The sequence below is a fragment of the Coregonus lavaretus genome, assembly GCF_964263955.1.
Source record: "Coregonus lavaretus genome assembly, chromosome: 1".
NCBI classification, from domain to species: domain Eukaryota; kingdom Metazoa; phylum Chordata; class Actinopteri; order Salmoniformes; family Salmonidae; genus Coregonus; species Coregonus lavaretus.
Genome location: NC_139988.1, coordinates 61,595,090 through 61,610,067, shown reverse-complemented (window position 1 = coordinate 61,610,067; position 14,978 = coordinate 61,595,090). Strand labels below are relative to the sequence as shown.

Genomic DNA, 14,978 nt, shown 5'->3' with positions numbered 1-14,978 from the left:
CTTCAGATGGGCCTGGACATGTACTGGCTTAAGCAGTGGGACACGTCTGGCACTGCAGGATTTGAGTCCCTGGCGGCGTAGTGTGTTACTGATGGTAGGCTTTGTTACTTTGGTCCCAGCTCTCTGTAGGTCATTCACTAGGTCCCCCCGTGTGGTTCTGGGATTTTTGCTCACCGTTCTTGTGATCATTTTGACCCCACGGGGTGAGATCTTGCGTGGAGCTCCAGATCGAGGGAGATTATCAGTGGTCTTGTATGTCTTCCATTTCCTAATAATTGCTCCCACAGTTGATTTCTTCAAACCAAGCTGCTTACCTATTGCAGATTCAGTCTTCCCAGCCTGGTGCAGGTCTACAATTTTGTTTCTGGTGTCCTTTGACAGCTCTTTGGTCTTGGCCATAGTGGAGTTTGGAGTGTGACTGTTTGAGGTTGTGGACAGGTGTCTTTTATACTGATAACAAGTTCAAACAGGTGCCATTAATACAGGTAACGAGTGGAGGACAGAGGAGCCTCTTAAAGAAGAAGTTACAGGTCTGTGAGAGCCAGATATCTTGCTTGTTTGTAGGTGACCAAATACTTATTTTCCACCATCATTTGCAAATAAATTCATTAAAAATCCTACAATCTGATTTTCTGGGTTTTTTTTCTCATTTTGTCTGTCATAGTTGACGTGTACCTATGATGAAAATTACAGGCCTCTCTCATCTTTTTAAGTGGGAGAACTTTCACAATTGGTGGCTGACTAAATACTTTTTTCCCCCCACTGTACATAATGGTGAAAGTTGAAGTCGTAACCTTTTCAGATCTCATGTCGGATTCTCAGTTCGTCCACTAGAAGACCACATGACTTAACTTGGACACTACAAACCAGATGCGTCTGGTTTGGGTAGTACCTCACAGTCCGAAAATGGTTGAACAGATCTTAAAATGACCCTAGAAACTTTTGAGTTATCCATTATTTAAAAAAATTTATAACACAAAGACAGGCAAGGAAACTTCTTTCCCATTCATTTTTCCCATTGTCACTCATTTCCAAAGTCATGCTATTTATATTTGAGTAATATGATTGCTCGTTAAAGCACCACCATGCTCCCCCCGCATGTCACAAATACTAATTTGCCAAGTACATAACAGGTTGATGCACACGCAAGCTGTGCAGACTGGACAGCAAAAAGAAGCGCTCACTGAGCTTTTTTATTTCAGGCAAAGTGATTTACAAAAGTAAAACTTAAATAGCGAACATACTAGCAATAGGCTGGCTACTGTTGATAGTTTGCAAAAATACATCTACAAAAAGACATCTAGCATGCCTCTTGGCTATAGCCTATGCAGTGTTTCCCAACCCTGCTCATCGAGTACACCCAACAGTAGCCCTGGACAAACACACCTCATTCAACTCATTGAGGGCTTGATGATTAGTTGACAAGTTGAATCAGGTGTGCTTGTCAAGGGTTACAATAAATGTGTACTGTTGGGGGTACTCGAGGACCAGGGTTGGAAAACACTGGCCTACTGTATCCAGATCCATTTCTCTTTTGAAAAGCAGCTGTCTCAAATGTTTTAAAAAATGGAATTGAGACAACGCAATTCTTAAGACTATATTAATATCAAACATTGCTAAAATTATATTACACAGCTTTTTAATACCATAATAACCAATGTAACCTATTACTAGCTGAAAGCATGCCAACCTATAGACCCTGCATGACCCCAATGCATTTAAAACGACCTAATGTCTGGGCCAATAGAAATGTACCTTAGAAGAATATGAACGCAACATGCAACAATTTCAACGATTTAACTGAGTTACAGTTCATAGAAGTCAAATCAGTCAACTGAACTAAATTCATTAAGCCTTAATCTATGGATTTCACATGACTGGGCAGGGGCACAGCCATGGGTACCCACTTGGGAGCAGGCCCAACCACTGGGAAGCCAGGCCCAGTCAATCAGAATACATTTATTACAGACAGAAATACTCCTTAGTTTCATCAGCTGTCCGGGTGGCTGGTCTCAGACGATCCCGCAGGTGAAGAAGCCGGAGTGGCCTTTTATTGTCCCCAGCACAAAGTGCACCTGTGTAATGACCATGCTGTTTAAATCAGCTTCTTGATATGCCACACATGTCAGGTGGATGGATTATCTTGGCAAAGGAAAAATGCTCACTAACAGGGACGTAAACAAATTTGTGCACAAAATGAGATAAATAAGCTTTTGTGCATATGGACAATTTCTGGGATCTTTTATTTCAGCTCATGAAACATGGGACCAACACTTCACATGTTGCGTTTATATTTTTGTTCAGTATATGTTCAGGTCAGTAGATTTTTGGTCAACTGGCCCACTGATAGCCACTGCCTGACTCATGCAGTTCTAACGTAGTAGGCCTGGTAGGGCTAACGTTAGCAGGCTATGTGGCTAGCAACATTGCAAGCTGATTTGTAACAGTAAATTCAAAGTATTTGCTTGTAAATTGGATGACATTTTTATTGAAACCAGTAGTCATGATTTGGTTTAATTTGAAGTTATACATTTTAAGATATTTCTGTCAGAGTTTACATTGTATGGAATAGACTTGCTGGCCAGGTCCTCTTTATGACACGTCGACCCTCAAAAATTTTTTCCGTCAGACTTTGGAATTCTGATAGTTTTTTTGTAAAAAAAATAGAAATGTGAGGTTTAACGTCGCATTGGGACTTTTATGCGTATACTAATGCAAATCCATATGTTACATGTTGTTATGTTTTTGCTACCTTCACTTTAACAACCTCTTTATGTTACCTCCACCCCCCTGTACACACACATTACACTAATGCAAATCCATATGTTACATGTGGTTAGACCTTATGGGCCCTGGTCAAAAGTAGTGCACTAAGTAGGGAAAAGGGTGCCATTTTAAACGCAGCCCTGGCTTTTCCTTTGGGGAGCTCCATTCTAAATCCTCCCCACTTCCTCTCTGGCTGGACTTCCAGTGTAGGATTATTCTGAGAGGGGGAGGGGGAACATGACATAACAGTCTTCCTCATCTCTAATGTATGCGTTACACTAAGCGGTGACATGAACAGGGCCCGTGAGTGAGCATTTCACTGTTGTTCTACACCGGTTGTTTATGAAGCATGTGACAAATTACATTTGACTTGATCAGATCTGCACCCCTCAGCCTCGTCTGTGTTTATGTCTGTGTTTAGGCCAGGCCTACAGTACCCTACTTTACCAGGATTTACTGGTTCACTGTGTATCCAAGGGCTTATATGAACGAGGATGTGGGCCTATTTGTACTGAGTGTGACTGTTGCTATGTCCCAAATGGCACCCTGTTCCCTATATAGTGCACTACTTTTGACAAGAGCTATGGGCCCAATGAGCCCTGGTTAAAACTAGTGCACTACATAGGGAATAGGGTGCCATTTGGGACGTACCCAGAGAGAGAGGGCGGTCAAAAGCTGAAATATGAGCAGTAGTTATACTTAGCGCTTCCCTTGCCTGATCAGTGTTTATTATGTTTGTATTCATTCACTCTGAATATTATTCATTCATTACCGTTTCTCAATGTGGAGTGTCTCAGGATATCCTGCAATTGAATTGAGAGGAACTGAACGGAGAGCCTGTGATAGATAGGCGCCATTGAGCCTCATTCATGAAAATTACATCAGAAAACATAAGCTCTATTCATAGGCCTCCAACACAACACAGACACAGACTCCATTCATGGGTGACTGCTGCTCCCTGCTGTTCAGCTGGTGAACTTCATTCATGAATTCATTCTTTCTAGAGAAATCTTCTTTAGCTGGGTTAGCTGACAACGTCAAGAAACGATGTGCGTGCTTCCATGGGGCAGAAGTCAGCGTGTTGTTGTGACTCTGGATGGACAGATTACTAGCAAGAATGACAACAAACTGCCATGTGGGGCATCGTAAGTGGCTCGTTTCAGATCGTTTCATCTTGTTCTTGATACCATGTCTTGTTTTGAGGTGTTTTGACAGATTTCATGTCAGCGCTAATAATTTTAGTGAGAGTGCTCTGAAATCGGAGTAGATAGCCAGCTACATCTATCAACAGCTGTAGCAGTGACATCATGAACATTCTATTGAAATGGTTACTTGCATAGTGAAGTCTTAAGACATGTAGCTAGCTAAACAATGAATCATAATCCCAACTCATGACGTTACTACCCTGCATGAATCTGCAGGTAGCTAACCAACCAGGTTCAAAGAGCTAACATTAGGCTATAACTAGCAAAGCAAAATGGCTCTGTGATACGAATAATATTACTACACAGATCATAAACGTAACGTTAGCTAGCGAGGCAGCCAGCTAACATTAGCTAGCTAGCTAACAGTACACTAACTTGAAATGAAAATGACTATGACAAAATTAGTAATATCTGAAAATGTAGCTAGCTAGACTATCTTACCCGTATACATGGATGGACGCTTCTCCTTCTGTCACGGATGCCATGGTTGCCCTTAGTTTGAGGATGTAATCCGGAGACAGGTGTTTTTTCCATCTCCTTAGCTATCATACTCTAATTCCACTGATTTCAAAACACGGTCCTCCAAAAAGTGGAGAGCAACACTTACAGTATTTAATCCCCTGCTAATTTTGTACTTTGCCCACTGACAAAGACATGATCAGTCTATAATTTTAATGGTAGGTTTATTTGAACAGTAAGAGACAGAATAACAAAAAAAAAAAACGCATGTCAAAAATGTTATAAATTGATTAGCATTTTAATGAGGGAAATAAGTATTTGACCTCTGCAATACATGACTTAGTACTTGGTGGCAAAACCCTTGTTGGCAATCACAGAGGTCAGACGTTTCTTGTAGTTGGCCACCAGGTTTGCACACATCTCAGCAGGGATTTTGTCCCACTCCTCTTTGCAGATCTTCTCCAAGTCATTAAGTTTTCGAGGCTGACGTTTGGCAACTCGAACCTTCAGCTCCCTCCACAGATTTTCTATGGGATTAAGGTCTGGAGACTGGCTAGGCTACTCCAGGACCATAATGTGCTTCTTCTTGAGCCACTCCTTTGTTGCCTTGGCTGTGTGTTTTGGGTCATTGTCATGCTAGAATACCCATCCACGACCCATTTTCAATGCCCTGACTGAGGGAAGGAGGTTCTCACCCAAGATTTGACGGTACATGGCCCTGTCCATTGTCCCTTTGATGCGGTGAAGTTGTCCTGTCCCCTTAGCAGAAAAACACCCCCAAAGCATAATGTTTCCACCTCCATGTTTGACGGTGGGGATGGTGTTCTTGGGGTCATAGGTAGCATTCCTCCTCCTCCAAACACGGCGAGTTGAGTTGATGCCAAAGAGCTCCATTTTGGTCTCATCTGACCACAACACTTTTACCCAGTTCTCCTCTGAATCATTCAGATGTTCATTGGCAAACTTTAGACGGGCCTGTATATGTGCTTTCTTGAGCAGGGGGACCTTGCGGGGGCTGCAGGATTTCAGTCCTTCACGGCGTAGTGTGTTACCAATTGTTTTCTTGGTGACTATGGTCCCAGCTGCCTTGAGATCATTGACAAGATCCTCCCGTGTAGTTCTGGGCTGATTCCTCACCGATCTCATGATCATTGCAACTCCACAAGGTGAGATCTTGCATGGAGCCCCAGGCTGAGGGAGATTAACAGTTATTTTGTGTTTCTTCCATTTGCGAATAATCGCACCAACTGTTGTCACATTCTCACCAAGCTGCTTGGCGATGGTCTTGTAGCCCATTCCATCCTTGTGTAGGTCTACAATCTTGTCCCTGACATCCTTGGAGAGCTCTTTGGTCTTGGCCATGGTGGAGAGTTTGGAATGTGATTGATTGATTGCTTCTGTGGACAGGTGTTTTTTCTACAGGTAACAAACTGAGATTAGGAGCACTCCCTTTAAGAGTGTGCTCCTAATCTCAGCTCGTTACCTGTATAAAAGACACCTGGGAGCCAGAAATCTTTCTGATTGAGAGGGGGTCAAATACTTATTTCCCTCATTAAAATGCAAATCTGGATTTTTAGATTTTTTTGTTGTTATTCTGTCTCTCACTGTTCAAATAAACCTACCATTAAAATGATAGACTGATAATTTCTTTGTCAGTGGGCAAACTTATAAAATCAGCAGGGGATCAAATACTTTTTTCCCTCACTCTATGCAGTTCTACTACGCTATATATATATACAGTGGGGAGAACAAGTATTTGATACACTGCCGATTTTGCAGGTTTTCCTACTTACAAAGCATGTAGAGGTCTGTAATTTTTTATCATAGGTACACTTCAACTGTGAGAGACAGAATCTAAAACAAAAATCCAGAAAATCACATTGTATGATTTTTAAGTAATTAATTTGCATTTTATTGCATGACATAAGTATTTGATACATCAGAAAAGCAGAACTTAATATTTGGTACAGAAACCTGTGTTTGCAATTACAGAGATCATACGTTTCCTGTAGGTCTTGACCAGGTTTTCACACACTGCAGCAGGGATTTTGGCCCACTCCTCCATACAGACCTTCTCCAGATCCTTCAGGTTTCGGGGCTGTCGCTGGGCAATACGGACTTTCAGCTCCCTCCAAAGATTTTCTATTGGGTTCAGGTCTGGAGACTGGCTAGGCCACTCCAGGACCTTGAGATGCTTCTTACGGAGCCACTGCTTAGTTGACCTGGCTGTGTGTTTCGGGTCGTTGTCATGCTGGAAGACCCAGCCACGACCCATCTTCAATACTCTTACTGAGGGAAGGAGGTTGTTGGCCAAGATCTCGCGATACATGGCCCCATCCATCCTCCCCTCAATACGGTGCAGTCGTCCTGTCCCCTTTGCAGAAAAGCATCCCCAAAGAATAATGTTTCCACCTCCATGCTTCACGGTTGGGATGGTGTTCTTGGGATTTTACTCATCCTTCTTCTTCCTCCAAACACGGCGAGTGGAGTTTAGACCAAAAAGCTCTATTTATGTCTCATCAGACCACATGACCTTCTCCCATTCCTCCTCTGGATCATCCAGATGGTCATTGGCAAACTTCAGACGGGCCTGGACATGCGCTGGCTTGAGCAGGGGGACCTTGCGTGCGCTGCAGAATTTTAATCCATGACGGCGTAGCGTGTTACTAATGGTTTTCTTTGAGACTGTGGTCCCAGCTCTCTTCAGGTCAATGACCAGGTCCTGCCGTGTAGTTCTGGGCTGATCCCTCACCTTCCTCATGATCATTGATGCCCCACGAGGTGAGATCTTGCATGGAGCCCCAGACCGAGGGTGATTGACCGTCATCTTGAACTTCTTCCATTTTCTAATAATTGCGCCAACAGTTGTTGCCTTCTCACCAAGCTGCTTGCCTATTGTCCTGTAGCCCATCCCAGCCTTGTGCAGGTCTACAATTTTATCCCTGATGTCCTTACACAGCTCTCTGGTAATGGCCATTGTGGAGAGGTTGGAGTCTGTTTGATTGAGTATGTGGACAGGTGTCTTTTATACAGGTAACGAGTTCAAACAGGTGCAGTTAATACAGGTAATGAGTGGAGAACAGGAGGGCTTCTTAAAGAAAAACTAACAGGTCTGAGAGCTGGAATTCTTACTGGTTGGTAGGTGATCAAATACTTATGTCATGTAATAAAATGCAAATGAATTACTTAAAAATCATACAATGTGACTTTCTGGATTTCTGTTTTAGAATCCGTCTCTCGCAGTTGAAGTGTACCTATGATAAAAATTACAGACCTCTACATGCTTTGTAAGTAGGAAAACCTGCAAAATCGGCAGTGTATCAAATACTTGTTCTCCCCACTGTGTGTATATATGTATATATATATATATATATATATATATATATATGTATATATATATATATATATATATATATATATATAATCTGATTTATTTTTAGTTTACGTTCAAATGGCTCTCCTGTGAAGTAGTGACACGCGACATACGCCTAGTTTCCTGAAACTAGTCACATATGGCAAAACATTTGCTCATAGTCCAAATGTTAATGTTTTCAATAAACATTGGAGACTAAATATAGCGTACATGTTGTTAACAATCTAAGCCAACCCTGTCTGTTTTCCCCATAGTTGTGTACGCGTCGGTTTTGTTGCTAAACAACTAACCCGTCTATATGCTTTCATGAAAATTACTGGTATGTTATGTTCTAACATCTGTCCTGGCTATCCAAATTAGAAGATGAGAGGTAGATCCTAAGGAGTGAAGATGTGAGATACACTTTCATTGGACAAGCAGACCTGGGATTCCAGCTTATTCAACCAAGCAAAGTAGACTGGGTCATGTTCATTAGTCACCAAAAATAAGAAAATAGACTGAAATGGAAGGATTACCTGGACTTTTTTAAACAATTTGCTACAGTGTACTGAACATGAACCTGTTCTCCACACAGCTCACTCAGTGACCTCACCCTCTAACTTCCTGCATTTGGACTCACCTGGTTTGGGGGTTGTTGCTGGTCCTTTCTCATCTGGGACAGACACTGGGTCTTTTCTGGGCGTTTCAAACTTGGCTGGTGGGGTGTCCCCTTTCTCAGTCTGAATGGCTGTGATCACAGGACTCTCCACCTCAGAGTGACAGACTTTAGCATGGCCCAGCGGTCCTCCCTCCTCACACAGCGAGTCCATGGGCTCTCCTGAACAGCAAAAGGCCACAATTAGTTTGTTTGACTGTGAAAGTGATCTTGACTCAGAAAAGGTTGGTGACCACTGCTATTGACTGCTATGGGTACTTGGTAATTGGCTGCTCTTCAGTAGCTACAGTGCCTTCAGAAAGTATTCACACCCCTTGACTTTTTACAAATGTTGTGTTACAGCCTGAATTTAATATGGATTAAATTGAGCTTTTGTGTCACTTGCATACACACAATACCCCATAATGTCAAAGTAGAATTTTTATTTTATTTACAAATTTAAAATGAAAAGCTGAAACGTCTCATGTCTAAGTATCCAAACTCTTTGTCATGGCAAGCCTAAGTCAGGAGTAAAAATCTGTTTAACAAGTCACATAAGTTGCATGGACTCCTCTGTGTGCAATAACATGGTGTTTTTAATGACTACCTCATTTCTGTACCCCACACATACAGATAATTGTAAGGTTCCTCAGCCGAGCAGTGAATTTCAAACACAGATTCAACCACAAAGACTAGGGAGGTTTTCCAATGCCTCACAAAGAAGGGCACCTATTGGTAGACGGGTAAAAAAATGTTTTAAGCAGACATTGAGCAGGGTGAAGTTATTAATTACACTTTGGATGGTGTATCAATACAGTTATAACATTGTAATTACTCCACAATACTAACCTAAATGACAGAGTGAAAAGGAGGAAGCCTGTACAGAATACAAATATTCAAAATCATGCATCCTGTTTGCAATAAGGCACTAAAGTAAAACTGCAAAAGAATGTGGCAAAGAAATTAACTTTATGTCCTGAAAATAAAGCGTTATGTTTGGGGCAAATCCAACACATCACATCACTGAGAATCACTTCATATTTTCAAGCATGGTGGTGGCTGCATCATGTTATGGGTATGCTTGTCATCAGCAAGGACTGGGGAGTTGTTTTTGGGATAAAAATAAACGGAATAGAGCTAAGCACAAGCAAAATCCTAGAGGAAAACCTGGTTCAGTCTGCTTTCCAACAGACACTGGGAGACAAATTCACCTTTCAGCAGGACAATAACCTAAAACACAAGGCCAAATATACACTGGAGTTGCTTACCAATACGACATTGAATGTTCCTGAGTAGCCTAGTTACAGTTTTGACTTAAAATCGGCTTGAAAATCTATGGCAAGACCTGAAAATGGCTGCCTAGCAATGATCACCTACTAACTTGACAGAGCATAAATAATTTAAAAAAGAATCATGTGCAAATATTTTACAATTCAGGTGTGCAAAGCTCTTGAGACTTATCCAGAAAGACTCACAGGTGTAATGGCTGCCAAAGGTTATTTTAATATGTATTGACTCAGGGGTGTGAATACTTAAGATATTTATATTTAATTTTCAAAAATGTGCTAGAATTTCTAAAAACATGTTTTAACTTTGTCATTATGTGGTATTGTGTGTAGATGGGTGAGGAAAAAGAATCTCTCTTATCCATTTAGAATTCAGGCTGTAACAAAATGTGGAATAAGTCAAGGGGTATGAATACTTTCTGAAGGCACTGTAACTAGAAATACGTTTAAATGTACAATCAGGGCTCTCCCTATGATTTTCTGACAAGGTGGTGCTGATTTAGGCCTACAGTTGGGTAGGCCTACAGTTTTTTTGCTGTTGACATACAGCTACAGTGTTTTCCAGAGTAGCCAGTCAAATACAAGGTATCTGCAGGTTGAATTAATTTGAATGTAAGAATTTAAGACCTTTAATGCCACTTGGAATGCAATTTAAATACCAATATTGGGGGCTGAGCACACCACACACCTGCTAATATTGTACTGCAAGATATGAATTGCCACAATGTTTGTTTTTCAAATTATGTATTTTATGAAAACAGAAAAGTAAATAGCCCAGATCTTGAAAAATAAATTAGTTTTTTTTTTTTTGGGGGGGGGGGGGGGGGGGGGGTTGATTCTTCCAGGTTATTGTTGTAAAAAATAAATAATCACACTTTTTAAAAAAATTGTAAAACAACATTGGATGTTCTATGTCCACAACAATGCTTAAACCACATCAGGAGACCACTTTTGAGGTCTGGGAAAATCTGAGATATTTAGATTTTGTGGGTGTGAATTACCCTTTAATTCAAGTGAGCACCTAACAAGAGGCTGTTGTTTAGCGGTGTTTTTGTAGCGTATATGTGATGGTAGAGTTCGCATAACAAATACCCACTGGATTGATTAAAATAATCATGATATTCGGCCAGGTAAGCATAGGCTACTTTGCAATTAAAATTAATTGAGAAGGTGTTGGGAAAGCCTGTCCATCTACCATAAGACTGTTTTCATTAGCATCATCGCTAACGGCTACACAAAGTGGTCGCACACACAGACATCCTCGTTGCCTCTTCAGAAAGTTGCAGGAAATACAAAAATCACTGATGCATTCTGTGTTCATGTCTTATGACAAACTTGGGCAAATTAATTTCAGTACATTTAGTTGATTCCCTACTAAGGTCAAAAACAACAATAATAATAACAATATATATATATATATATATATATATATATATATATATATATATATAATATATTATATATATATATAGTTGAATTCCATTTTAATGCCTGGATTCCGTGAGGGCCCTACTTGTCATATTTGGACCAGAATGAGGCTCTCCACTACGAATGGTTCCTGCAGTGACAATTCACCATCTTTGCCAAAAAGCCTACCAAAATTAGGGAGCCAATTCCCAAATGAATGGCTCTCTCACGGATGCGATTCGGTAGGCTACACTGACTGACAAGAGTCACTCACTTTAGCGTCACTGTCTGGCAAGCCCCGACATCCTAGGAAAGGAAACCTAGGAAATCCTTTGGTTTACTTGTCCCGATGCGATACCATGGACACATAACCACGTTGCATGATTTATGAATGGCAAAGGGATATAGGAGATCTACTTTATTCAGTCAGTTCCGACACTTTTTATAAACTAGTCAACAATTTCTGTTCAGTTGTCAATCAATGCACAGTAAATAGCCTACCATGCGTGACGACTCCACGTGGATGGCCATGTGAAACACGCAAAAGAAAACAAATGAATGTGCCCGAAAACAATAATTAGGCTAAGTTGTGGATTTCGACTTATCGTTACCACTTACATTACATGGGACGTGCAAATCCATGAGCATCATGCTCTCTCCCTCCTCCGTGTAAAGAAATTTGACAGCAACCAACCACAGCACACACAAATTGTACCAGGAGGCGGGACAGACAGCGTTTCCCTGTCATCGCTCCATTTGTGACTGACAGGCGCCTATCCTATCAATAGTTCGCTAGAAGATGCATATTGTTCATTCTAGCGGGAGAGGGCTCAACGAACTAGTGAACTGAAACTTTTAAATGAAAAGAAGCCTAGTTTAATATGAAGTGGGAAAAGTTGCCAGCTGAAAATGAGTCTAACCGGCTGATTAGCCAACAGCCGGCGCTAATGGAAAACACTGGATCAATAACTGAATAATTAGCATAGGCCTACTAAATCTTTAACAGTCTAGCATAACTTTCTGTGAAGGACGGTATTGTTCTCGCTTAGTTGACTAAATGATGTAGCTAACTACCTTTGTTGTAATGATGCCTTAGCTAAGGAGGAAACTACAAAATAGTGGTTGTGCTTGACTAACACATACAATTTTGGAAAATGTATTTGGCAAATAGTTTGTTCTACATTTTTTCTACCCTTTTTCCTCACACATCAGTGGTATCAACGGACGAAGTGGAGAGCTGCCATCCAGCTCGACGGAGGAAAATACGACAATGGGGCCGGAGTGGAGATCCAAGTCGTCTGACTCAGCTCCAGCTTCAGACAGTTGAGTCAAAAACCACGATGTGCCAACTAGAAGCTTATTTTTTGCGTATTTTAGGGTAGTTTCCGTACCAGCATAAAATTGTGTGCATGGTACACAAAATGTGTGCAAGTTGGCAGGTCTGCGAATGAATGCTAACGTCCATGGGCGGAGCTACATGTGTAGCTCTCCACATGTTCTGCGGCTCTGCAGTGAGGTGAACTTGGTTCGTGTACTCATGCCCATCCCTAGTACAGAAAAGCCTACCAAACATAAATGATGTGACATTTATTAGACAGCTTTGCAAAAGCAAATCTTCTCTTACCATCGCCCTGTTCCGTTGGCATCTCCCCTTTGAACAGAAACTTGCTCATCTTCTTCAGGATCTTCTTGTGGGTTTTGGATGGCTGAAAGTTCAACGCATGACACCTTCACAGAGAACAAACCGTGTATTAGTGAGTTAGTGGACACCTAGGGTGTGGATTTTGATTAGAGCTGAGTAAGGCAGGGATGTTAAATTCATTCCACGGAGGGCCGAGTGTTTTTTAATTTTTTTTATTAAGAACTAGACAACCAGATGAGGGGAGTTCCTTACTAATTAGTGACCTTAATTCATCAATCAAGTACAAGGGAGGAGTGAAAACCCAGACACTCGGCCCTCCGTGGAACGAGTTTGACACGTGGAGTAAAGGGTCATCTGGGTCAAGTTCATTAGGCATCAAATGGAAGAAAACAGACTGAAATAGGAGGGAACTACTTGTTTTTGTTTTACATTGCAAAACGTTTTGTTGTATTTTGCTATGTTGTGCACTAATGAATATGACCCTAGTTTTAGCTAGGTCTCTTTATTAATAGGCTAGTCTTTACCTGATGGTGTACTGTGGACAGCAGGTCTTGTTCATGATGGGCTTGTAAACATACTTCCCGCTTCTGTAGAGGTAACAAACAAGGAATAAGTGTCCTAGCACTACACAGCTGATTCAAGTAATCAACTAATCATCAAGCTTTGATAATATGAATCAGCTGTGTAGTGTCAGGACAAAAACCAAAACGTACACCCCTTGTGGTCCCGAGGACAGAGTTTGTGAAACGCTGGCGTAGAGACTACTGGCCTGGGGACAACAGTGTCTGTGTGGGGTTATAAACCTGAGTCTGACTTACCGTCTCCATCCTCTGTCTATGAGGTCCTGGTAGTCTTGTACGGTCATGGCGTGGGACCACATGCCTGCACAACACACAGGGTGAGGAGGGGGCATGTTATAACTGATGCTCAGTAAAAAAAAATACATTTTATAGAAGTAATAACATGCTAATAACAGCCTTTTTGTTAAACTGAAGAAAAGCTATTGGTAGCTTACACATCCTTTTACCCCCATCAAGGGGATTAAAAAAACGGTCCCACATCTGACAAAAAAAACAGGAAGTGCAGCAGCTGGCACAGAGAGAGAGCCAAAGAAGAAGAAAGGGAAGATTAAATAGCCTACATTAGGACTGAAAATATTTCAGTACCGGTAGCCTATTCTGTAGGCCTATCTTTGTGACTAGAAACAATACCTACAACTGGGAGCCAACTCAGGCCAGTCCCTGTGTGTGCTGGAACGTAATAAACTAACTGAAACCCTGAGCCTGTCCCTTGGGAAGTGACATTTCCCAAAGAGCTCCAGGCCACTGACGGAAACACACAGACCTCTGGGACATCACAGCAACATACAGCCTGCCTGCCTGGGCCCGCCTTCCTAGAACACAGAGCAGAGTTCCCGCCCTGCTTCAACTAATAACCTCTTCTCACACACACACACCCTAACATTTTCCAATTGAGACAGAGTATTGGTTTCCATTAGGGGTGTGAACGTTTAAACATTAAAATGTTTAAACAAAATTGGGACTTTAACGTTAAGAAAAAAAATCTATAACCGAAAAACAATGTTTTTCCTTCCACAAAATGTTCATCGCAGTGCAACTATCACTAACAGGTCCCGATCATCATCATCAATAAATGTTTACAAAATAAATCAAATACCGAACGCAACAATTTTGCAACATTAGTAGATCTGAATCTTTCAAATTATTTGCCACGGATATATAGTGCTCCGCACATCATCAATCAGTTGGAAAAATGGCAAAGAAAGGCAAGCGACAGCAGCGAACAGCCTGCTCTGCCCCTATCAAGTCTGCTGATGTGCTGTGCTTTTAGCTGACCCAATGTTACAATTGGTGATTTGGAAAGTACGGACTGACTGCTGGAAACATCTCTACAACTTAATCAGCAAGCTGTCAAACTATCGTAAGTGACAAGCTACACGGTTGATCAGTGCAGTGCCCAACATCCTTAGCTAGCTAGCTAAAATTATATCCCTGTGTTTGTGAAGAAGCTAACTGCAGGCAGGCTACAACAAGCTAAATAAGCTGATGAAATCACTGCCGACCGATATACTTGCACATATTTTGTGCAGGAGTAGAGAGATGTCGTTTGTCTTTACAACTTTCTCACTGTCTATCAGAGTATGCGTCTGTGTCTGCCCCAGTTTCATAGCGAGTGAGTCGTACAC

General features: G+C 41.5%; 1 protein-coding gene across 1 annotated transcript in view; it reads right to left on the bottom strand.

Annotated features, from left to right (window-relative positions):
* The window catches only part of LOC311135393 (arginyl-tRNA--protein transferase 1-like), a 163,789-nt gene that overhangs the window by 128,665 nt on the left and 20,146 nt on the right, over positions 1-14,978 (bottom strand). Inside the window, exons 2-5 of the mRNA XM_084169328.1 lie at positions 13,591-13,654; positions 13,297-13,359; positions 12,755-12,858; positions 8,423-8,620 (exon numbers count right to left, since the gene is read on the bottom strand). Coding sequence (XP_084025454.1) covers positions 8,423-8,620; positions 12,755-12,858; positions 13,297-13,359; positions 13,591-13,654 — 429 coding nt within the window. The remainder of the gene's footprint in view (positions 1-8,422; positions 8,621-12,754; positions 12,859-13,296; positions 13,360-13,590; positions 13,655-14,978) is intronic.